The sequence below is a fragment of the Mauremys reevesii genome, linkage group 7 (assembly GCF_016161935.1).
Source record: "Mauremys reevesii isolate NIE-2019 linkage group 7, ASM1616193v1, whole genome shotgun sequence".
In the NCBI taxonomy this organism is placed as follows: Eukaryota; Metazoa; Chordata; order Testudines; family Geoemydidae; genus Mauremys; species Mauremys reevesii.
The window spans coordinates 57,863,599-57,886,255 of NC_052629.1; the positions used below are offsets into that span (position 1 = coordinate 57,863,599).

A 22,657-nucleotide genomic window follows, 5' to 3' on the forward strand; every position below is an offset into this window, starting at 1 on the left:
ACAGCAGATGGCTCGTCCACGGCATCAGAAAAGCATCCGAGATCGAGGCTGGGGAGAGGCCTTGGAATGAGCAGAACGTCTGGCACTTCCTGTTCCTGTGAGAAGCAAAAAGGTCTATGTGGGGAAAGCCCCACTTCCGGAAAAAGGAATGGATAACGTCGTCAGGACGAATCGACCACTCGTGAGACAGGAAGGACAGGCAATCCGCTAAAGAGTGTTCCGGACCCCTAGAAGAAAGGACGCTACCAGGTCTATCGATTGGGCTATGCAGAAGTCCCAGAGCTGGATAGCTTCCTGCAAAGAGGGGAGGACTGTGCTCCTCCCTGCTTGTTTATGTAATACATGGCCGTTGTGTTGTCTGTGAACACTGAGACACAACGGCCTTGTAGGTGCTGCTGAAACGCCTGGCACGCAAGGCGGACTGCTCTCAGCTCTCGGACATTGATGTGCAAGGCCAGCTCTTGAGCTGACCAAAGGCCCTGAATGCGAAACTGACCAAGGTAAGCACCCCAGCCGAGAGATTAGGCGTCCATCATGAGAGCACCGAGGGGTGAGGTGGATGGAACGGCATCCCTGCACACACCAGGGAGGGCTTCGACCACCAGTCGAGGGAGCCTAGGATGCTCGGGGGGATCGTGACGATCATGTCTATGCTGTCTCTGCTTGGGTGGTACACCGAGGTGAGTCACGATTGGAGTGGACGGAGGCAAAGCCTGGCATGTTTGGTTACGAGCATGCAGGCAGCCATGTGACCCAGGAGACCTAGGCAAGTGCGAGCTGAAGTTGTAGGGAAGTTCCGTAGACCTTGTATAATTGTTACGATCGCCTGAAACCGAGGCTGAGGTAAGCAGCCTCTGGCGAGATTGGAGTCCAGGATGGCCCCAATGAATTCTATTCTCTGTGTGGGAATCAGAGTGGATTTCTCTATATTGATCATCAGGCCTAGACACAGGAATAGGTCCTTGACGACGCCCACATGACTGGTAACTTGGGCCTCAGAGGTCCCTCGAATGAGCCAATCGTCTAGATATGGAAAAACGTGTATCCGACGACAGCGGAGGGAGGTGGTGACTACAGCCATGCACTTTGAATACTCTTGGGGCTGTAGAGAGGCCAAACGGAAGGACCGTAAACTGGAAATGATGACGGTTGGCCACAAACCGGAGGTACCTTCTGTGTGGAGGATAAATGGTGACGTGAAAATACGCGCCCTTCATATCGAGGGCGGCATACCAGTCTCCGGGATCCAAGAATGGGATGATGGTCCCCATGGATACCATGCGGAACTTCAGCTTTATCATGAACTTGTTGAGTTCCTGCAGGTCTAGGATAGGTCTGAGACTTCCCTTTGCCTTGGGGATTAGGAAATAGTGGGAGTAGAACCCCTTGCCTCTTTTGTCCTTTGGTACCTCCTCTATAGCTCCGATGGTGAGGAGCGTCCGCACCTCTTGCGAGAGGAATTGCTCATGAGAGGAGTCCCTAAAGAGGGACGAGGATGGAGGGTGGGAGGTGGGGGACGAAATAACTGGAGGCAGTTCCACCGTGCGTAGGACCCAACGATCTGAGGTTAGATGGGACCACGCAGGGAGGAAAAAGGAGAGGCGGTCGTAAAAGGGAGGGAACGGATCCTGGGTAATAACTGGTACACCGTCCTCGGGTTAGGCTTCAAAAGTTACGCTTTGGCCCCATTGTTGGTTTAGAGGGACCCTGATTTTGGCCCCCTTGGGGTCCTGACCGACGCCTACGACCACGCCTGCTGGCAAAAGTCCTGTCTTTGTCTAGGCGCAGGGTAAGAGCAGTGAGGCTGGGGATGGAAAGGTCGGCGCTGAGTCACCGGCGTGTGCATGCCGAGAGAGCACATAGTGACCCTGCTGTCCTTTAGGCTTTGCAGCCTAGGGTCAGTTTTTTCGGAGAACAGGCCTTTGCCATCGAAGGGCAAGTCCTGTATAGTATGCTGCAGCTCCGGGGGAAGGCCCGACACCTGGAGCCATGAAATGCGCCTCATGGCAACACCCAAGGCCAGAGTCCTGGCAGCGGAGTCAGCTGCATCCAATGAGGCCTGGAGGGAAGTTCTCGCCACTTTCTTCCCTTCTTCCAGGAGGGCAGCAAACTCTTGACAGGAGTCCTGAGGAACCAACTCCGTAAATTTGCCCACCGCCGCCCAGTTGTTGTAATTGTAGCGGCTAAGCAGGGCTTGCTGGTTTGCTACGCGGAGTTGCAGGGCCCCTGCCGAGTACACCTTACAGCCCAGTAAGTCCATTCGTCTAGCCTCCTTCGATTTAGGGGCTGGTGCCTGCTGGCCATGGCGTTCCCTCTCATTGACTGACTGGACGACAAGGGAGCAGGGGGGGGGAGGATGTACATATAGGTACTCGAACCCCCTGGAGGGTACCATGTACTTGCGTTCGACTCCCCTGGCCACGGGCGGGATAGTGGCTGGAGACTGCCAGATGGTATCCGCATTGGCCTGGATTGTCCAAATGAACAGTAGGGCCACTCTAGTGGGGGCGTCAGCCGACAGAATGTCTACGACCGGATCCTCTATCTCCGAGACTTCCTTCACTTGGAGGTTCATATTGAGTGCCACCCGTCTCAGGAGGTCCTGATGGGCCCTCAAGTCGATTGGAGGAGGGCCCGAGGAGGATATTCCTGCCACCGCCTCATCTGGGGAGGAAGAAGAAGAAAGGCTGGGGACAAGCAGGTCCTGTGTGGACTCGTGCTCCTGGACAACCTCCTGTTCCGGTGGGATCTGGGAGTCCAGTGGCTGAACCGGGGCTTCCTTCGTACCAGTCGGAGGGGGACGGCTAACTGTCGCCTCTGGCACCCAGTGCTCTGACGGAACAGAGCGAGATGGGATCACAGGTATGCCTTTGGCCTGGTGGTACACCCAGGGTGTCCAGAATGACCACTGATGGGGGCCCGGGTCCTGGGCCTGGGGCTCTTGGAAGACTCTGGTGGGCACATCCGAATCACAGTCCTGCGCGTATGAACTGCCCACGCGGGACGACACTGATGCATGTCTGGATGGCCATGGAGAAGCTGAAAAGCCCTGGGCAGAGTCTCCCTCTCTAGCTGACGTCGCTCGACCCGGTACCGGGAGCGAGAACGGGACCTGCGACCGGAGCGGTGCTGGGAGGTCGACCGAGATCTCGAGGCTTAACGTCGGGGTGGCTACGGGAGTCACGGTGCCTGGAGCGGTGCCGGGAGCTGGATCGGTGCCGAGTGTATTGGGCCGGTGAACGGGATGCTGACTGGTGCCGCGAGTACGACCGGTACCGAAATGGAGAACGGTGCCGGGACTGCGAGCGGCGTCAGGACCTGGATCGGCGATGGGACCGAGAGCGTCTGCGGGACCGCGATCGTGAACGGTGCCACTCTGTGCTGCTGACGGAGGGTGGTCTGATCAAGGCAGGCTTGCCAATCGACTGTATAACCCGCACCGGCGGTGCTGGGGGTTGAGGCAGCGCAGACGCTGCCATTGCAATCAACTCCCTCGCCGTGGAAAATGTCTCCGGCGTGGAGGGAATAGTGAGCTCAACCATGGCTCGCACCGGGGAGCTTTCAGGCACTGGACTCGACAGCTCTTGCATGGCCGGAATCGACGGTGCTGATATTGTCGGTGCCGCGGCAGGTATCGGTGCCGGGCGGTCCGACTTAGTATAGCGCTCGGGCTGCAGAGCGGGCAGCTCGGACGCAGCAGGAGTCTTGTGCCTCTTTACCCTCAGGGAGAGGGATCGGTGCCGAGTGGACGTCTGTGCCAGCGACGGCCGGTGCCGAGAGGCAAAGTCAACTCAGGATATAAGTTAAGGACAACACTCAAGTTGAGTCCCATCCATGCACAAAAACTCATGCGTGGTGGTGCTTTTAACTCAAATTGGCTGAAGTGTCAGTGGTAAAGACTAAAGCTCAGATTAGAACAACTCATCAGTGCTAACATGACCCTCTGCAGTGTGGACACAAGCTATCTCCACTTGAGTGGTGGCAGTCCTCCAATGCCTTCCCACAATTCCCTCCATCTGCCCAGAAAGGACAAACAATGTCTCCTACAGTTCACTGGAAAAGAATTCATAGAGCAACTCAACTTACTGCCATGCAAAGAACCATGGGACATGCCCCCAGAAGCCTTAGTGCCACTCATGGGTGAGTGCAGTGCCAGTGGGACACAGCACCTCGAATTTTACAGTATTTCACAGTGTGGCTGTTCTCCCCGGAGCAACGCTAACGCCAAAGGAATAGCTTGTGTAGATAATGAGTTAACTCTGCAGCGAAGACATACCCACAGAGGAGTGCAAGTAGATTTTTTCTTGTTTAGTTTGCTATGTCACAGCCAGCTTTTGAAAGCAATTACAGGAAATTACTGTTATAACTGGGATTAGACTGGCCCATATGCACATCTACAGCTGAGAGCGCTTCCCTACATATCATCAAGCAAAGAGTTTCAGCTGATGAGCCACATTATGTCTAAAATCACTATGTAACCCAATATCAAATGTACACATCATTTACTGGTACAGCATGGCAAACTTTCAACTCATTACTGAAAGTTATGGGCCTGATTATCTGTCATCATCATGTGTAGTCATTTACACCAGTTCAGTTCTCATCCAGCTATAGTAACAGTGGGACTGCTAGTGTAGACAAGGCGCATGTGGCTCCTGGCTTTTCAGCAACCACATCACCCAAACCTGGTGCTTCATGTTGGCAGCCACCCAGAGTTCTGTCTACAGCACTTGTTTCTAGGGTGGCCAGACAGTGAGTGTGAAAAATCGGGATTGGGGGAGGGGGTGTAATAGGAGCCTATATTCAAAAAAAGACTTAAAAATCGGGACATCTGGTCACCCTACTTGTTTCCACCAGTGGTAGCAATAACCAGCAGCGCGGTAACACTGGGGACATTGGAAAAAAAACAATCTGATATATTAGAGCTGGGGGCTGATAATTTTAACAGCATATGGAAGCTATCTGCAGACAATGACAGACTGCAACTGTTTGTAAGGGGAGGAAGGAGCCCAAGGTGGGTCAGGTATAACAGCAGCCATGGCCCTAAAACCCTTACCAAGGTTTGCAGCGTTATTTCACATTAGCCTTTTGGCTAAGCTCAAATGAATTAACAGTTAATTACTGTAACCATCCCCTATTAAAAGACTAAGTTCTGTCCTCTAGGGATGGAAAAAAGACCTACTAGATCAGAATCTATCCCAAATTACTCCATCTCTTTCCTGCATTTCCATGAAAGATTTTTGGTAAATCTCTGAATCAACTGCCAACAATTTCCTGGTCCCTCTATAGTTACAGGCTGTACCACAAGGAATTTAAAGTTACTCAACTCATTGGCATAGACAATTCAGTACAGAGATTTTAATCAAGAGAAAGGGAATGGGGGAAAAAGGACAGCATAGTGCATGTAGCAGCCTTTTAAAAGTTTCCAACTGCATATACAATGGTCATAGAAACTAACTCTTGATAGCATGTGAATGTAGTTACCCTGTTACTGCAAAAAGACTAAATTTTCTGAAAAATAAGCCCTCTTTCTTAATAGTTAAGCTATTTCACATAGAGTTGTAAAAAAACATTTGAATATTAAGATGTCAACCTCCAGAGTGAGTAGTTTGGGTTTTAAGAGTCTGCTTAGCATTTTGCTTGCAAGAAATAGACTGTATCCCAGGGGTCTTGGCATTTGAGTTTGGAGAGAAATTTGGCCCCAAACTACTGATTTTTCCTCCAGATTGAAACATTATTGCAAAACATCTAGTCTGCTAAGTAAATACAACTGCTTGGAAGACAAGATCATTATGTCAAAGTTTTGTCTCTTGGAGAATAGCCTGACAACCAGGGGTCAATCATACACACACACACACACCCCTAAATTTCCAAGAGTGACTAGTGATTGAGTGCCTAATTTGAAACATTGTCCCACCCTCTGAAAACCAGGCCCCTTTAAGCTATCAAATTGAGCACCCCGCAAAAAATTCATATGTTATTTTTGAAAATGTAGTCATCTATGTAATAGTGTATAAAATCTATGTATTGCAGTACAAAGAGCAGTTGGCCTTCAAGAGTTCTTTATTATAAACTGCCTATCAAGATTTTACTCCAGGAGAGTGTGTAGATTCTACTGCACTTCTAAATCCGAGTTTTCCCACATGACTTTTCTGTAATAGAAGAGCATGTGCATTGGAACACCTGAATTGTTCAGGTGTGCTTTGTCTACATGGATATGATTTGTAGCTGCTGACTTATTCTTGACCTAGCTCTTGTTAACTTGTTATAGTTGCACTTTCCCCCATCCACACTTATTCCTGAAACAAACTCCATAAAAACACACTAAAGGAGTCTGAGTTTCAGAACCACCTTTAGATATAATTCTTACCCAGCTATCTTGAGACGCTCTTTGTATTACACTCTTTGACTGTCCTCTTGATCTCCCAATGAAGTGTACCTGCCCTACTTTGGAAGGACGGCTGACTCATCCTGGCCCCACCCAGTGAACACCTGTTTAGAGCAGCACTCAGGTCAAGCAACATCATGTTGAGGTGCCGCCTACAGAAAAGAGTCTCACTGACACCCAGATAGACAAGGCAAAGTAAAGACAAAAGCTGGTTCTTTGAAGGAGGCCTAATTTTACCATCCCTGCTTCTAACTCCCATTTTGCCACATCGTAGTCAGCAGTATTCTCCATGGCAGCTATGTCAGGGCCAAGATGCAAGGAAATCTAGTTGTTCCAGGCACTGCAGACTGTTGGAGGAGTTAGAGAAGCAGAGAGAACCCCAAGGTAACAGTCGATGTCCAGCAGCACAAGTAGTTACATTTCCATTCATGCCAATAGAGCCCTGTGTTTTCTATAAGCTACATTAACATTAGAAGGATCATAATGAGAGGAGGCAGCATTGACTAAACACTAACTTCCTTGCATTCTGTTTCCATAAAGTGAGCAAACTCAAATGAATCTGACACTTAAGGTAAAGCTGACCAAAGGCTACTTTAACAAATGTACACCACAGATGCTGGGTCCCTACTCAAACCTTCCCATAGCCTCCTGATCCAGCCACCTACCATTAGATTATCCCAGTAATCAACACTAAAGAGAATAAAATTCCATTGTGGGATTTTTACATGGGGGTACCTTCCTGCATTTGCTGTGCTAAGCTCGGAACAAAAGAATTCAGTGTACATCAGAGGCTATTATAGATGGCAACATTCTTTTCCATTTGCATGAATTATGTGAATACCACACATTTTACTTTTACAGCATTTACCCATTGTGGTTAAACCTGGGGAAGTTCTCAACAAGCTGAATTAGAAACAGTTTCCTTCACATCTGACCCACCACTATGCTCTGTTAATAAGTCAGCTTTGCTGATGAGAACACTGCATATATGAGAATCATACATGTAACTTTTGACAAGAATAGCAGCAGGCAAGGTACACATGCAATTCTCCTTGACCTAGGTCTTCTAGACAGGAAAGGCTGCAATTCACCATGCTGCTGAATCAGATCAGGCTTAAATCTGTAAATATTGGAGCCGGAGACAGATTTTATTATCCTCTCTCAGTAGAATGGAGCTTACCCCATTATGATACTCTTGCATAACTGTCAAGCCCCAAGTACATATGACAAATTACTGTTTCATAATTGATCTACGCAGTCAATTCTTATAGCCAGACTCTGGTTTTACTTTTAGTTAAGATAGCATAAAAGTGTTTCCAGAACATCAATAGTAGCAACAAAATATTGATGACTGTAGTGTTCTGTATCCATTTACAGAATAGTTAGTAGCTATGTACAAGTCAAATTCCAGCAGTCCTTGCTGAGAGTTAAATTGGCATATTACTTTAGTAGGATTCAGTCCCAGCAGCACCACCTATTGGTGAATTCACTGAAACAAACCAAAATCTACCTTCAAAGAGAAGAATGGAAATGGTCTTTATTTAAGCACTGACTAGCCCATTTTAAAATAAAGACCAGATCACATTCTAGATTAGAAAAAATTAATCTAGCTTCAGAAAATTTCTTCTATCAGTGACACTCCAGCCTAGTGGATGGGGGATGCAGTAAATGTGATAGATCTGGATTCTAGTAAGGCTTTTTGACACAGGCCTACATGACATTTTTATAAGCAAACTAGGTAAATGGGGTCTAGATGAAATTCCTATCAAATAGATGCACAATTAGTTGAAAGACTGTACTCAGAGTAGTTATTAATGTTTCACTGTCCACCTGGGAAAGAGTTATCTAGTGGAGTCTTGCCTGGGTTCAGTCCTGAGTCTGGTATTATTCAATATTTTCATTAATGACTTGGATAATGAAGTGGTGAGTATGCTTATAAAATTTGCATATTATACTAAGCTTGGAAAGGTTGCAAGCACTTGAGAGCACAGGATTAGAATCAAAATGATCTTGACAAACTGGAGAAATGGTCTGAAATCAACAAGATGAAATTCAGTAAAGACAAGTGCAAAGTACTTCACTTAGGGAGAAAAAAAAAATCAAATGCACCACTACAGAATGGAGAATAACTTTTAGGCAGTAGTAGTGCTGAAGAGGATCTCAGGGTTACAGAGCATCACAAGCTGAATGAGTAAACAATGTGATGCAGCTGTAAAATAAAATAAAATAAAATAAAGCCATTATCATTCTGCAGTGGGTTAACAGGGGTGTCATATGGAAGACATGGGAGGTAACTGTCCCATTCTACTCCACACTGGTGAAGCCTCAGCTGGAGTAATGTGTCCAATTCAGGGCATCACACTTTAGGAAACATGTGAACTAATTAAGGAAAGTCCAGAGGGGAGCAATAAAAATGATAAAAGATTCATGGCCTATGAGGAAAGGTTAAAAAACTGGGTGTGTTTAGTCTTGAGAAAAGATGACAGGGGGATCAGATAACAGTCTTCAAACATGTGAAGGGTGGTATGTATAAAGAGAACAGACAATCGTTTTTGTTCTACTTTCACTGGACCTGGAGAAGTAATGGGCTTAATCTGCCGCACGGGAGATTTAGGTTAGTTATTAGGAAAAACTTTCTAACTGTGAAGGTCATTAAGCTCTGGAGTAGGGTTCCCAGGGAGGTTATGGAATCCCCATCACTGAAGGATTTTAAAAGACAGGTTGAACAAACACCTTTCAGGGATGGTCTAGGTTTATTTGGTCCTGCCACAGGACAGGGGGCTGGACTCACTGGCCTCTTGAGGTCGCTTCTAGCCCTACATTTCTAAGATTCTCTTCAAGTGACAACTTTTAGTGTAACTATTGTGGCTCTTAGCCACTCTATAACTGTACTTAAGAAATTCAATGGAATATTCAGCAGCAAATATATAATTTTGTACCCATTTCCCCTCCCTACAGCTTGTAGTCGAGCAGGGGGATTGGTGGGGGGGAGGGATTGGAAAAGGTGGTAAGCAAATAATCACTTCTGAGACTAGTTTATTTAAAGTTAACTTGGACAATGTAAAGTAGGTCTAAGCTAGATGGTGAGTGAGATCACTGACATTTTGACTAGACCTCTGAGTTGGAAGAAGTGTGTATTTGAAATACAATATTCAAATTGCCCTCTCTCAGTAAGCACTACAGTAATTCCTTGCTTAACATTGTAGTTATGTTCCTGAAAAATGTGACTAAGTGAAATGATGTTAAGCAAATCCAATTTCCCCATAAGAATTAATGTAAATGGAGGGGTTCAGTTCCAGGGAAATTTTTTTCACCGGACAAAAGGCTATATTATATATACAGACGCTCCCTGACTTACGCAAGCGTTCCATTCCGGAACACCTTGCGTAACTCAAATTTTGTGTAACTTGGAAATGTATACCCCGACCATTACACAAAAAAACCACCCTCCTATTTCTAGCTTACGGAACTTTTTCCATAAGTGCAGATTTGTGTAACCCAGGGGGCATCCATACACACACACACACACACACTATAAGTTTTAAACAAACAATTTAATACTGTACACAGCAATGATGATTGTGAAGCTTGGTTGAAGTGGTGAAGCCAAAGGGTGGGCTATTTCCTGGGGAATGCCTTACTGCTAAACGATGAACTAGCACTCGGCTGAGCCCTCAAGGGTTAACACATTGTTGTTAATGTAGCCTCACACTCTACAAGGCAGAACAAGTGGAGGGAGGGGAGACAGCATGGCAGACAGAGACAGTGATGCACATTGCCCCTTTAAGTACTCCGTCCCCAGTCTAAGTACATTGCCTTTTAAAGTAGGTCAGCAAGTTGAGACAGCAGCTACTGCCAGCAAGCTCCCTTCATCCCGAGGTCTGTTGTGTCCCCCCACGTGCTATAGAGATGGGGTAAGCAGAGGGCAGGGGGAGGGGGACACCCTGACCTTAGCCCCCCCTCCCACTTCCTCACTCCCCCCACCACCACCACACAGCAAGCAGGAGGCTCCCAGGAGCAGCTTTAAGGCAGAGGGCAGGAGCAGCACCTGGCAGTGTGGGGAGGGACAGCTGAACTGCTGGTAATTGATAGCTAGCTGGGCTTCTGCCACACAGGGAATTTAGGGGAGCAGGGAGCTGATGGGGGGGTTGCCAGTCCACCCTGGTTCCAAGCCCCCACCAGCTAGCTGCAACGGGCTGCTCTTCCTGCAAGCAGTGGACAAAGCAGGCGGCTGCCAAACAATGTTATAAGGGAGCATTGCACAACTTTAAACAAGCATGTTCTCTAATTGATCAACAACGAAACAACATTAACTGGGACAACTTTAAAGTGAGGAGTTACTGAACTCTATATTGTGGAGCAAGAAGACGGGCAGAATGGGCTAGTGGATAGGGCACTAAATTAGGAGGCAGGAGCCCTATGATTCCCATCCCAGTTGTTCCTGTAACCTTGGATGAGTCATTTCACCTCGCAAGTTATCATCTTTCCCCTCCCAGCCTTTACCGGTCTCGTCTTTTTGGGTTGCAAGCTCTACAGGGTGGGCCTGTAGGCTCAGATGACATATAAGAAATAATAAAATCTCTTCACTCAACTATAGGAAAGTTACTCAGAGCAACTTTGGCAAACTTTTCTTCTGATTGTACAAACATGGTTTCTAGGAAAGCCTATTGCAAAGAGAAGGTAAATGATATTGTGTGGGGAGAGACTAGGGGTGCTCATAGATTTTAGATGTTGTGGGGGAATGGAGGCTGCATGTGTCGTAGGGAAGAACTTAAACATAAGCTATGACTCACATTGATCAGGACACACAGGAAAATGAAGACCAACATATGGATGATTTAAGCGGCAGACTTAACTTTATTAATTTAACAGTGAAGAAGGGCCCTCTCTGCCCCAGCTCTTTCTGTAGGCATTTAAGTGGGTCCAGTGCAGCTTTACAAGAAACTTACCATTTAATACAGGGGTAGTCAATGAGTGGACCCCAGGCCAAATCCAGACCACCAGATGCTTTTGAATAGACCTCAATCTTTTTTATTGAGGCTATGGCTACACTTGCACTTCAAAGCGCTGCCGTGGCAGCGCTTTGAAGTGCTAAGTGTAGTCAAAGCGCCAGCGCTGGGAGAGAGCTCTCCCAGCGCTGTCCGTACTCCACCTCCGTGTGGGGAATAACGTACAGCGCTGGGAGCCGCGCTCCCAGTGCTGGGGCTTCGACCACACTGGCGCTTTGCAGCGCCGCAATTTGCAGTGCTGGAGAGGGTGTGTTTTCACACCCTGCTGCAGCGCTGCAAATTTGCAAGTGTAGCCAAGGCCTTACTTATTTTCTTCTCAGGAGGCTGGACCTTGACTATGGCTTGACCAAGAAATCTGGATCATGACAAAATAATTGACTACCTGATATAACCCATAACTCCCTCTCCCCTGTGAAGGGGGGACAAAGGGTCCCTAAAGAAGGACCTGTCAACAGGTCTTCAGGACTTGAATTTGCTCATATGCCAATGGTCTGCCAGTGAGATCCCAGGTCTTTTATTTCTGGGAGCTAGCATCCCCCACCCCTTCCCTCTCCATATGGCTTCAGTTGAGCCATGTAGATATTCTTCTTCTACATTTTGACCACCCTCAGTAAGGCTGAGAGAAACACTAAAGAAATAGTGGAGAAACATCCCAATTACTTCCATGAGCATTAGATCAGGCCCTTTTAAATAGCAGAATGTGTCACTGTTACAAGATGTTTCTCCACTATTTCTTTAGTGTTTGTCAGTCATCTTTTAATAGGAGCATCTTAAAATTAACTCATTATTTGTTTAGAATCACAAAGTTTAAAGCCAGAAGGAACACCTAGATCATTTACTCTGATCTCCTGCATACCACCATACCACCTGTCTGCAGCTCACACCCTTTTCCACAAGACTGTCCTCTCACATTCAGCATTCCCAGCAGAAATGCTTGTGTCTTTGGAGGTACCATTAGTTATTAAAAAAGTTTTAATAGCTCTTATAGGATTTTACACAAATGCTTACAAAACCCTAAAGCAGCAGCACATAGACACAAAAAATTATTAAAGGGAAATCATGAGATGGCTACATTAATGAATGAATGCTGACAGACTCCTAACCCATACCCAGGGTCCTCTCAGAGGCTACAGACAAGAAAATGAAAAAGTGCACTAATATGAAGTGAAAGGAGCTCATTAGTTCCCTCAGTCAAGTCCCTGAGTAAATTAAGAGGAAGAGCAATGCAAACAATCAACAGCACTACTAAGCAGATAAACAAAGATTAACCACATTATAAACAGCTCCACAGACACACCATTTGTCAACAAAACATCATTTGTACATGTCTTGATTATTTCTCCTCCCTGCTGTGGAACTAGAGCAACAGACACTTGTTCAATGGCAACAGGCATCACCAAACAGACTGTATCCCTTTCAAGCAACATAAGCAAACAGGCATGTCCTTCCAGGCCAGGGTACACCACTTTCCTTAGAGAAAGGCTGGTAGAGAGTCATGTGGAAGTACAGCTGCACCTCCTTGACCATCAGGATATACATTAGTAGAGATACAGCAATGTTATGGAAAGCATAGAATATGCATACAACAAGGGCTACATGGCACGGAAGAAAATCAATGGTCTCAAAAAGCATACAGCCTGATCGCAACAACCCCAGTGTGTGTACCACAATGTAACACCCCAGGGCCTGGCTTAGGGGGCTTAGTCATTAGGACCACAGGTTCAAAAATCCTATGTTGGTGTTTCATTGCATTCTCTTTAACATCCCAAGAGCCCTTCAGTCATTAGAACTCCAAGCTGAGCTGCCTGATGAAAAGTTATCACATCACTGTAATTGTTTCCACAGCTGCTGCAGATCCTGTCAGCGTACCACCTGGAAGTTCAGGGAGGAGCAACTGGTGCAATGAACACAACACAATCCATAGGCACTTAGATGCAATCCAAGAGGTAAGAACTGCTGCCACCTGACCCCAAACCTTAGTCCCAATAGGCTGACCAAAAAGGTGGAGCAAAAGGCCACATTTTCAGGCAGTTTTCCTTCCCAAATTCAGTTCAGCCAGACCTTCCGGATGGGGCAAGGGCTCTTGCACTATCTGCAAGAGAACTAAATGCTTAAAGGCAGGAGATAAAATCTTGGTGCCTCTGAAGTCAATAGGAATTTTGCCACTGACTTCAGAGGAGCCAGGATTTCACCCAAGGACATCTGTAAGTAGCTAGACCAGAATTTCCATGAAGATTAGGCTAGACCTGAGAGAAAAAGGAAAGGACACGTCTTTCCATGCAGTTGTTTAGTTCTATGTTAAATCAATTTACACAATTCTTGTATCCCTCCCAGGCTCAACGCTGTTCTTGTCAGCCATCACCACAGCACCGATTCCCTGGGCTATTTCCTCCTGGGAATCCAAGCACAACAGAAACCACAATGAGCTTCCATCCCACCTGGGCTGCAGCTAATTTAAATCAAGTCTCTCTTCCTCCTTACCAGAGCACTGATACACAAGGTTTTTGCCTCCAGGACTAGACTACATCTCCCCTGGAACAGAAGAAGTCACTCACCACTTCTTCCTCTCCTTGGTCCTCTTCAGGAACACTGGCCCCCAGGGCTGCCTTCCTGGAGCCTGGCCTTGCCTTGCCACGCCCCTGTAGCTCTTTTTGATAGGCCCACCTTTGCTGGCTTCATCCCTTCTTAAAAATCCTACAGCCTGCACAGGTGTGGCATGGCAGGGTCGGGCTAATTGAACAGGGCTAGCCATGGTTAAGGATCATATTGACTTATTACATTCAACCCTTGATTAACTATTTACTAAGACTTCACTCATTCACCCTTTATAAACGATTTATAAAATTTACCTTCAACATACCAATCCCAGCTTCTTAGTGCTTCATAATATAGGCTGCAAATAGAATTTCTTTGAATATTGGATTGTTCCAGGACAGGACTAGTCCACCCTACCCCTTCAAACCAAGAAAGTTTCCACTCTCAACCGCCACCCTCTCATCCTCGTTCTTCCCAAAAAGTCTGTGGTGAAGATTGCTTGTGCAGCATGGTTGGAAGGTTAACAAACCCATTACCTATTTCCAGGTGCTAGACTGGAGAAAAGCCTATGGCAAAAGGGTCTGTGTCCACATCAGTGTTGATGGCTGAGGTGTCAAATTTATGACTGGGTTTATATTGTAGCTCACAGCACTGATATTTAATTACTCCTAGTGCCCATCCAAAGCTGTCACATCATATCAGGGATCGGCAACCTTTAGCACACGGCTCGCCAGGGTAAGCACCCTGGTGAGCTGGGCCGGTTTGTTTACCTGCCGCGTCTGCAGGTTCGGCTGATCGCGGCTCCCACTGACTGCAGTTCGCCGCTCCAGGCCAATAGGGGCAGTGGGAAGTGGCAGCCAGCACATCCCTCGGCCCGCGCTGCTTCCCACAGCCCCCATTAGCCTGGAGCAGCGAACCGCAGCCAGTTGGAGCCGCGATTGGCTGAACCTGTGGACGCAGCAGGTAAACAAACCAGCCCGGCCCACCAGGGTGCTTACTCTGGCGAGCCAGGTGCCAAAGGTTGCCGATCCCTGCATCAGATCATTATTAGTTGTGTGAGAACATTAACACCAGTTCCTTGCAGACTTCAGGGCTGAAGAAGGCGGCTGGGCTCTTGCAGATGCTTAAAATGCAAATGAAGGCAGTGAATGGATTTCTAGTCAAGTCTGGCCCTTTATTGTCTTGCCATAGTGTAGGAAGCACCTGCAATACACAATTTATGTTCAGCACCAAGTGTTTTCAATGAGCACATGGGGTGGCACCTAATCTGCCTTTTCTCAGTTCTTAACAGGCAATCCCTCCACCCAGCACCTCTGACCTAGCTTCTCCATTGGTTGTGTTTTCCTAGGTGCTCTGCTGGCTCAAACACACACATCCTTTCTAACCCACCCTCCAAAAGCCAACATTACAAACAGTTCAGTTTATTGAGCTGCTACATGTAAAAAACAAAAATTCAATGAAAATTCATCTCTCATGGCCACCAGAGGTCAGTATGACACAAAAGTTATTAAACAACAGGCAGTTCAACTGACTGGATGAGTACAGGACTTAAGCACAGTTGTAGCTAATGTCCTGACCCTCAGTTAGTTGTTTTACCAGCAGGCTTGATCGTCTTTCCCCTCCTATCCTGACTTCCTTGCCTCTATTTTTATTAGCAGGTAGAGAAAACAGTCGAGTATCTAGAGTCAGAAGTGAAGACGTTACTGAAGGACATCAGTGAAACAGCATGGAGTGCCCCCATCGCTCCTGGAACCCCCCTCTTGGACATTTTTGATGGTCTGTATCTCCTAGGGATAGTATGTAGTAAGGTCAGCAATAATTTTTGTTATGCTACACCAAAGGATCCGATTCCCCCCCCCCCAGTTGTAGCCCCACATATAGTCTTTAGAAAAATCACTGTGGAGACTACATTTTTGATAGCCTGAGTTTACTTTTGAAATGCAGAGCTTGAACACCAAATGCATGGAGAACATCTGCAAACCAGCAGGGCCAGAGAGGTGAAGTGACTTCCACGAGGTCACACTTCTATACAAAGTATCAGGGGGTAGCCGTGTTAGTCTGTATCCACTCCATGCATCTGAAGAAGTGGTTTTTTACCCATGAAACCTTATGCCTAAATAAATCTGTTAGTCTTTAAGGTGCCACCTGACTCCTTATTACTTCTATACAACATCTTTTATTGCATTCATTACCTTAGTAACTGAGCACCTGCCACTCATGCATTAAGTGAAATGACTAATATCGGTCACATGTGGTTTGTTCTCTCTCCCATTCACTCTTCAAAGGAAAAAAAAACCTGTGTGTGAAATATTGGGTTTTGTTTTGGTCAATGTTTTGGCTATTTAATGCACACACAGCTGGGTGTTTTGAGAGGCAGGTTGCAGAAATGTGCCTTGCAAGCATTGGCACATGGAGCCTGAGGTTTACGATGGACCTTGGTTCATGTGAGAGTTCAGTCCAGTGCCTCAGCCCCCCTGAGAAATCTGTCTCCAGTTCAGCATCAAGAGCTGGGTTTAGGACCAAGGGCTCCTGCATCCCAGTCCTGTGCCTATTCATTAGACCTTGCTGCCTCTCCATTAACCGCAGTTACTAGTCAGTAATTAAGGCTCTCCTCTACATTAACTAGAATTTTTTCCAAAAATGAAAAAAAGTTCGAGGGACTATAGAATGGAAGTCAGATGTAACCTGATTTGTAGAATTAGGAACGAAGATAGTGTTATTTATATTTTACAGGGTATAGTATATACTATTGTGGGGGGAGGGAAGAAATTGTTGAATGGTCCAAGAATTGCGGAGAGATTGCAGGGGGTCTCCCCTCTGTGACCCAATGAATCAGTAGAGCCTCTCTCATACTTAAAGCCAGTCTCTTATTTGTTCTTTAAAGTGTCAAAAAAACTCACACACGTGAAGTATCTATTTGGCCTCCATATCACCAAAAATAATATCAAATCTTCTTCCCACAGATGCCAGCTGAACACCAGGACAATGGAAGAGAACAGAATTTAATAATATTCCAAAGCATGGCTGTCTTAGACAGTTTCACTTTGTTGCTTTAATAAGCCATGTAGGATTTCTAGAGATTGAAGAGGGATAAAGAACACTGAGAAGTCAATTACTTTGCATTTGTGCTTTGTAATAAAAAGAATTGCTTTTCAGACATTGTTTTAAAGCTTTATCTTTCAAGCAATCCAGACCCCACACTTGACGAAAAGTGCATTTGGAGGGTGGGATTTTCAAAGATGCCTTGACATCAGCAGTTTTGAAAATTTCAGCCTGATCTTTTTTTATTACCTGGGCCAGATCACACCTGACAAGCTCACCTACCACAATCTCAAAGTCCAGGAAGCGGCTGCTACTCCTTTCTACCTAAGAATTCAGCTCTTGTCACCAGTGTGTACTGGTGAAGACACATATTCACTTATGGTTTCCTTTCAGAATTTTCTTAACACACTGCTAGGCTGTCTGGCAGAACAGACAGAACTAGGGGTATTCTGACTTGGGATACAAGCACATCCCTACCTTTGCCTGAATATCTGAAGCCAGAATGTTGGATACATTGTTACCGCCTAAACTGGAAGTGCAGTAACATTATAACAGCGTCACACTGCTTCCCTCGGCCTTTTTGTGGTGAGAACCAAATCTGGAGCTGAACTCATTCCAAGGAGGCATTCACAGCAAATAAAAATCTAAATGCTGAAGACCAAGGAGCTTATTAGGTGAAGGTAAATTTATTCTGAGGAAGGTTTTACTAGGCAAAGGTTAAGACTAATTGAGCTGTAAAACCACAGTAGGCAAAGCAGGTTTTGAAAAGAGTTTGAAGTCACTTGCCTCCTGTCCCATCCCTAGGACTCAGCCAGGCTCCTCTCCCCAGAATAACACCAACAGGTATTTGATTTCATTTTGTTTCAAACCTGAATTTGGAAGGCCTAGGCTTCTCCCAATGTAAACAATGCAATTTATCCTAGGAACAGGCGCCTGCCTGAGTTTTAGTAGATAAGAGTGGAAGGAATGAAATCAGTTAACAGGGCTTTGCATTTTTCCTAAATCTTTCCCTTTCACAGCTCCAGCTCACCTCCTACTCTCTTGAAAATTTTGACATTTTCCTTCTTTGGGAGTGACAAAATGAAGAGGCATTCACGTTGTGGCAAAAGATCTGAAAATTCAGAGTTACAGGAGCCAATCACAGAAGAGATGAGTCAGAGTAGAGAGATTGGCATATTTGGTACATGCCTACTGAGAAAAAACAGAGCAGTGATTAAACAAGTCAAACACCCACATCTAATCAGCGTGCGGGAAATTGCATAAGTAAAGAAACACAGAATAGCTAAGCACAATTAGCAAGGCACTGTCATTGGCTAAGACAGTTCTGTTTGTGGATAATCCTTAATCAGTTCCAGCAGAATGTTTCCATCTAAGTCCCAAGTAACATGGTTTAACTGAGTCACAACACAAAAAATGTAGGATGATATTAAGAACAAAAGGAAGCTGTTCTGGGTGGTTTAAAAGATATATGGCTTTAATTTTACAATCTTCTTTTAGATATATGCATTGCTTTTAAGGCACAATCCAAAAACCTTAACTGGAGAGGCTGAATTGGTATTGATTCTACATTCTTGTGATACTTGCAGTGAAGCATAAAGAGCAGAGCAGGTCTTCCTGAAAAAAAAGTATTTAGTAAAACTTCTTTATATTGTTTTTTTAATTAGATGCAAAACAAATTGAGGGTGGTTCCATTCATGCACACAAAACCATGGTGTGCAACAAATGCAAGAAAATTGGTATGTGAAAAAAGAGACTCATACAATGTCCATAGAAAAAGCATCCAAAACAAAAAACAAAGTCCTCACCCCCCACCACCACCTTTAAATCAACAAGAGTGATTTTTGTACCAGGAAACAAAATTAGTGCAGCTAAGGATGCAAGCAGAAATAATAATCCATTATTCATTAACTAGAGAGTGACTTAAAAAATCCTGAGCAGTTTCTACAATAGCTAGATTTTCTTGTGTTTATTATACATTTTTGGATGGAAAGGGGAAGATATGGAGAGTTAGTTTTACACATACATACTAGCTTTAGGAAAACAATTCACTGCCTGTTTGGTTTTTTGGAAAACAAAAAGAAACAAAACCCAACATGGATATTTTAACGCGATAACAGAAAAGCAGCTGCTTTTTAAAAAGCTGAAAGCTCCACTTAGTCGTTTCCACCACACAACTTGAGCAGGATTTTCCGGTAGTCTCCTGAAGTATCACCCTAGCAACAAATCCAAAGGGAAAAAGTTAGGGAAAGAAAGCCATCCAATCGTTACACTTCTTTTTTGTTTCTGTTTTTTATGAGGGAGGTGAGAGAAGATGCACTGTACAGATCCCAACATTCAGAATGGCTAAAAGGGTAGCCTTTAATAAAAAGGAACCTTCATTATTCTAGACTCACATTTGAATTCCAGATCCCAGGGCTAATAAAGAGCTGACCCCAACCACTGTACAAGTCCACAGTAGGATCTTCAGGATTTATCTAGTAAAAACCCTTCAAGAACATATTTCTTCAGAAGACTGTCCTGGACTCCTAAATACTGTGCTATGTTCTTATGTCATGGAGGACACACCAACTTGTCCTCCAGTATTCAGATTCACCTAATTTTCGAGCAGCAGCATAAAAGCATCTCCCCTTAAAAAGCCATAACAATGTGCTATGGGAATGTGATGGAAACTGGAAAATGGGGCCCGTATTTTCTTTCCTTCTGACCTTCCATCCTGCTGTGTTATGGGGATATGCAATGAGAATGATGTCCTTATAGTGTACTACTAGACACCAGGATGGCTGAAATTGGTGACTTCACATTAATGACTCTAGCAGAATGATTTCTCACTCCTAAACACATCTACTGCATTCTATGGCATGGTTTAAAAAAAAAAAGAAAAGAAAAGCTTCCATTTAGGCCCAAACCAAATGAGAAATCAAAGAGAGTGTGTATGAGAGGGAGGTGAAAAAGTTACAAGACATCTTGCAGCTAACAAATATCTCATCATAAATGCCATACTGGCTGAAATTCACCAATGGTTCCTTAGGAGCAGAGGCATGCCAGCTACAATCATTTTAAATATCTGTTTCTGAATGACAATGTGAGATAGCTAAACTGGTGCTGTAAAAGGGCTCACACGGTTTTTCTGTCCAAGAATATTGTGTACCCGCTAAAGCCATGGTACAATCTGGTTTTGGACATGTCTGCTAACTGTTCTGTGTGGATTAACAGTGTCACAGCAGTTCTCAGCTGGGTTTGGAAGTTGATTCAATACACCAAGACAAATCCTAAACATTTAATAATTTTAATAAATCGGATCTATGCCACGGTCAATGGAAGAAGAGGGCTGCTCTGCATTAACACAGGGAATATGCATTACGAACCTGATCCTGTTTGCATGGAAGTCAATGGAAGTTTCCACTTTTACTTCAAAGGAAACAGAATGGGGCCATATGTAAACTACTTTTTAATTCACATCCATGGTGTCCTGAATAATCAGAGTCTAATAAACTGAATCACCAGGGATTCATATCTTTGAACCACAAACTCTGTTTAAACTGATTAGGGCTGGCAATTGCTGCTGCCTGATAAAAAGAGCTGATTTTACACACAACCACACACCCCTTCCTTGCTGACAGCATGTCCAATTTTGGGGCTTTAGTTTACATTCTAGTAGTTATAGTGCAAACGCATCTCCACCCAAAGACAGACTTGTAGTGAGCATTTGCTAAGGGTTGGGGACAGTAGTCCTCTCCCTGCCATCCATAGCCAGGTTACAGAGTTGCTGCACAGGCAGGCAGTCTCTATGGCTGCCATTACAGCCCGTTACACTCCAGTAGAGGCTGGGAACCCAGCACATCTCCTCTGCAAGTGAGGTGGGTGCCAGTGAATCTGTGGAGATGCTGATCCTTTGCCCTCTCTCCCCAAACCCACATTCCACTGCTGTCATGGAGAGTAGACAGAAGCCACCAGTGTGGCCTCTTCCCAGTCTCCTCTTCACACTGCTTTTCCATGGCCCTCCATGCATGAAGAGAGAAGCAGGGAGCATACACTCAGTTATTCAGTGTCGGGAGTGGGGTTTTATGGTACGTACAGGAATTAACGGTAGGAGAAAAATAATTTAAAAAAAAGTCTTACTGTGATGTCCGCGTAAAGGGATTTGCCATACATCCGCTTGTATTCAGTGCGTATATCCAGCAAGTCAACTTCACTGCGCGACACCATAATTCGAATCAGAGTCCTGTCTTTTGTTCCTGCTCCCTGTGAAGAAACCAGTGAAGTGCATGAATACAATCAGCTTGCAAATTCTAGACAATTCAACACAAACTGGAGAGTCCAAGGGCCAATCCTTCCCCATGTTATGCCAGGGCAACCCCACCAAAGTCAATAGGATTGAAACAGTAAGACAGGGCAGAATTTAGCCTACAGTGCTTTAGTGAATGAAGCGTGTGCTAACAAGATATTATCACTTTCAGTTCCTTGCACAAAGAGCAACCAGAGAGGATGATGAATTTCCACCACATTCCACAATTCCCATCGTTGTCAACCCTTCCTTGTCTCGGTCTTTTTCATAAATAAATGCACTGAGTTCCATTTCTGAGGGGATCCCAGTTTTAGACTCATGTTCTGGCTCCAAGAACAAGAAATAGAAGCAAAATACATTTGTAGGAAGGTCAAGGTGTGAAGGCCAGGGAGTTGCATTACAACTGTTATTGGTTTAACTTCAATGTCTTGACTTGAATGGGGCTTAAGCATACACTTAAGTGCTTTGCTGAACTGAGGCTTTCATAAATAGACAGCAGGTTATGATCATGTGCATTTCTTTAATAAATCCCCTATTGAAGGCCAGATTCCATCAGCCTTACTCCTGGGTGAGCAATACCTCACTCCTGGAGTAATTCCATGAAAACATATATAGAGCTTATCGAAAAAAGGTGCTTTTCAACATGAACAAGGTGGCAAGATATGGACATTAGTAAGTACAGTAGTGCCTATCCTAATACAGACAGCATACCCCAAGCTCTTCACATCATTTACATCCCTAACTGGGATGATTTTCATCCTCTCAGCCGAATTAGCTTTATTCCGTGCTCGCACAATAAGTGATCAAATCTTTGCTCAGTCAAAAACTCTCAACACATTTGACCCATTACTATTGAAGTTATGTTTTATCAGTGCCAAGGCACTTATGCAATTATATAAAAACACAGTGATGCACGGAGAGTTCACACACAGCCACAGAGACCTACCTTCATGGCTTTATGGAGTCTTTCTGCAAAGAAAGCTGGTGTATTTTTCATGCACTTAACTGCAAAAGAAATTGTAGTAACAGGTTAGTTACTTACAACTAAATAAAAATCATTGTAGTTTATTGGACTTGCTCTGAATCAGGTATGTACCTCTCTCTCTCTCTAGATACACACACACACACACACACCCCTGTTCCTGCTCACTTGAGTTAGTCACTGAAATTAACTTTTAATTTGCAAGGCAAAGTTTCTAACTTTGCATCAGACTGGTAGTAGTTGTAGTATCCGAGAAACCTCAGTACTTCCTTGCTAAAAGTGAATCTTTCGGTCAATGGACTGAATCTAGTTATGGGACTGAGGCAGGGGAACAACATTAGGTCTTTGCCAGTCTTCCTGATGTGGAGAAGTTCTAATGCAAGGTGGATTCAATTTCTTGTCCTAAAAGTTCAAGG

General features: G+C 45.0%; 3 protein-coding genes across 9 annotated transcripts in view; 1 reads left to right on the top strand and 2 right to left on the bottom strand.

Annotated features, from left to right (window-relative positions):
* Positions 1 to 14,432, bottom strand: part of LOC120368875 (putative threonine dehydratase) — a 99,215-nt gene extending 84,783 nt beyond the window's left edge. Inside the window, exon 1 of one of the 5 annotated variants that reach the window (XM_039481565.1) lies at positions 13,953 to 14,432. In XM_039481565.1, coding sequence (XP_039337499.1) covers positions 13,953 to 14,149 — 197 coding nt within the window. In that variant the 5' untranslated portion in view covers positions 14,150 to 14,432. Of the gene's footprint in view, positions 1 to 13,709 lie in introns of all 5 variants that reach the window. The other 4 variants (XM_039481568.1, XM_039481572.1, XM_039481567.1 and 1 more) reach the window with 4 other exon arrangements.
* The window catches only part of LOC120368878 (placenta-specific protein 9-like), a 29,594-nt gene extending 12,507 nt beyond the window's left edge, over positions 1 to 17,087 (top strand). Inside the window, exons 2-4 of one of the 3 annotated variants that reach the window (XM_039481579.1) lie at positions 13,243 to 13,343; positions 15,591 to 15,708; positions 16,896 to 17,087. In XM_039481579.1, coding sequence (XP_039337513.1) covers positions 13,243 to 13,343; positions 15,591 to 15,708; positions 16,896 to 16,906 — 230 coding nt within the window. In that variant the 3' untranslated portion in view covers positions 16,907 to 17,087. Of the gene's footprint in view, positions 1 to 13,242; positions 13,344 to 13,731; positions 13,950 to 15,587; positions 15,709 to 16,895 lie in introns of those variants that run through there. The other 2 variants (XM_039481578.1, XM_039481577.1) reach the window with 2 other exon arrangements.
* A 1,340-nt stretch (positions 17,088 to 18,427) lies between these two features.
* ANXA11 (annexin A11) overlaps positions 18,428 to 22,657 on the bottom strand; it is a 57,387-nt gene continuing 53,157 nt past the window's right edge. Inside the window, exons 13-15 of the mRNA XM_039481573.1 lie at positions 22,206 to 22,264; positions 21,094 to 21,216; positions 18,428 to 19,187 (exon numbers count right to left, since the gene is read on the bottom strand). Coding sequence (XP_039337507.1) covers positions 19,128 to 19,187; positions 21,094 to 21,216; positions 22,206 to 22,264 — 242 coding nt within the window. The 3' untranslated portion in view covers positions 18,428 to 19,127. The remainder of the gene's footprint in view (positions 19,188 to 21,093; positions 21,217 to 22,205; positions 22,265 to 22,657) is intronic.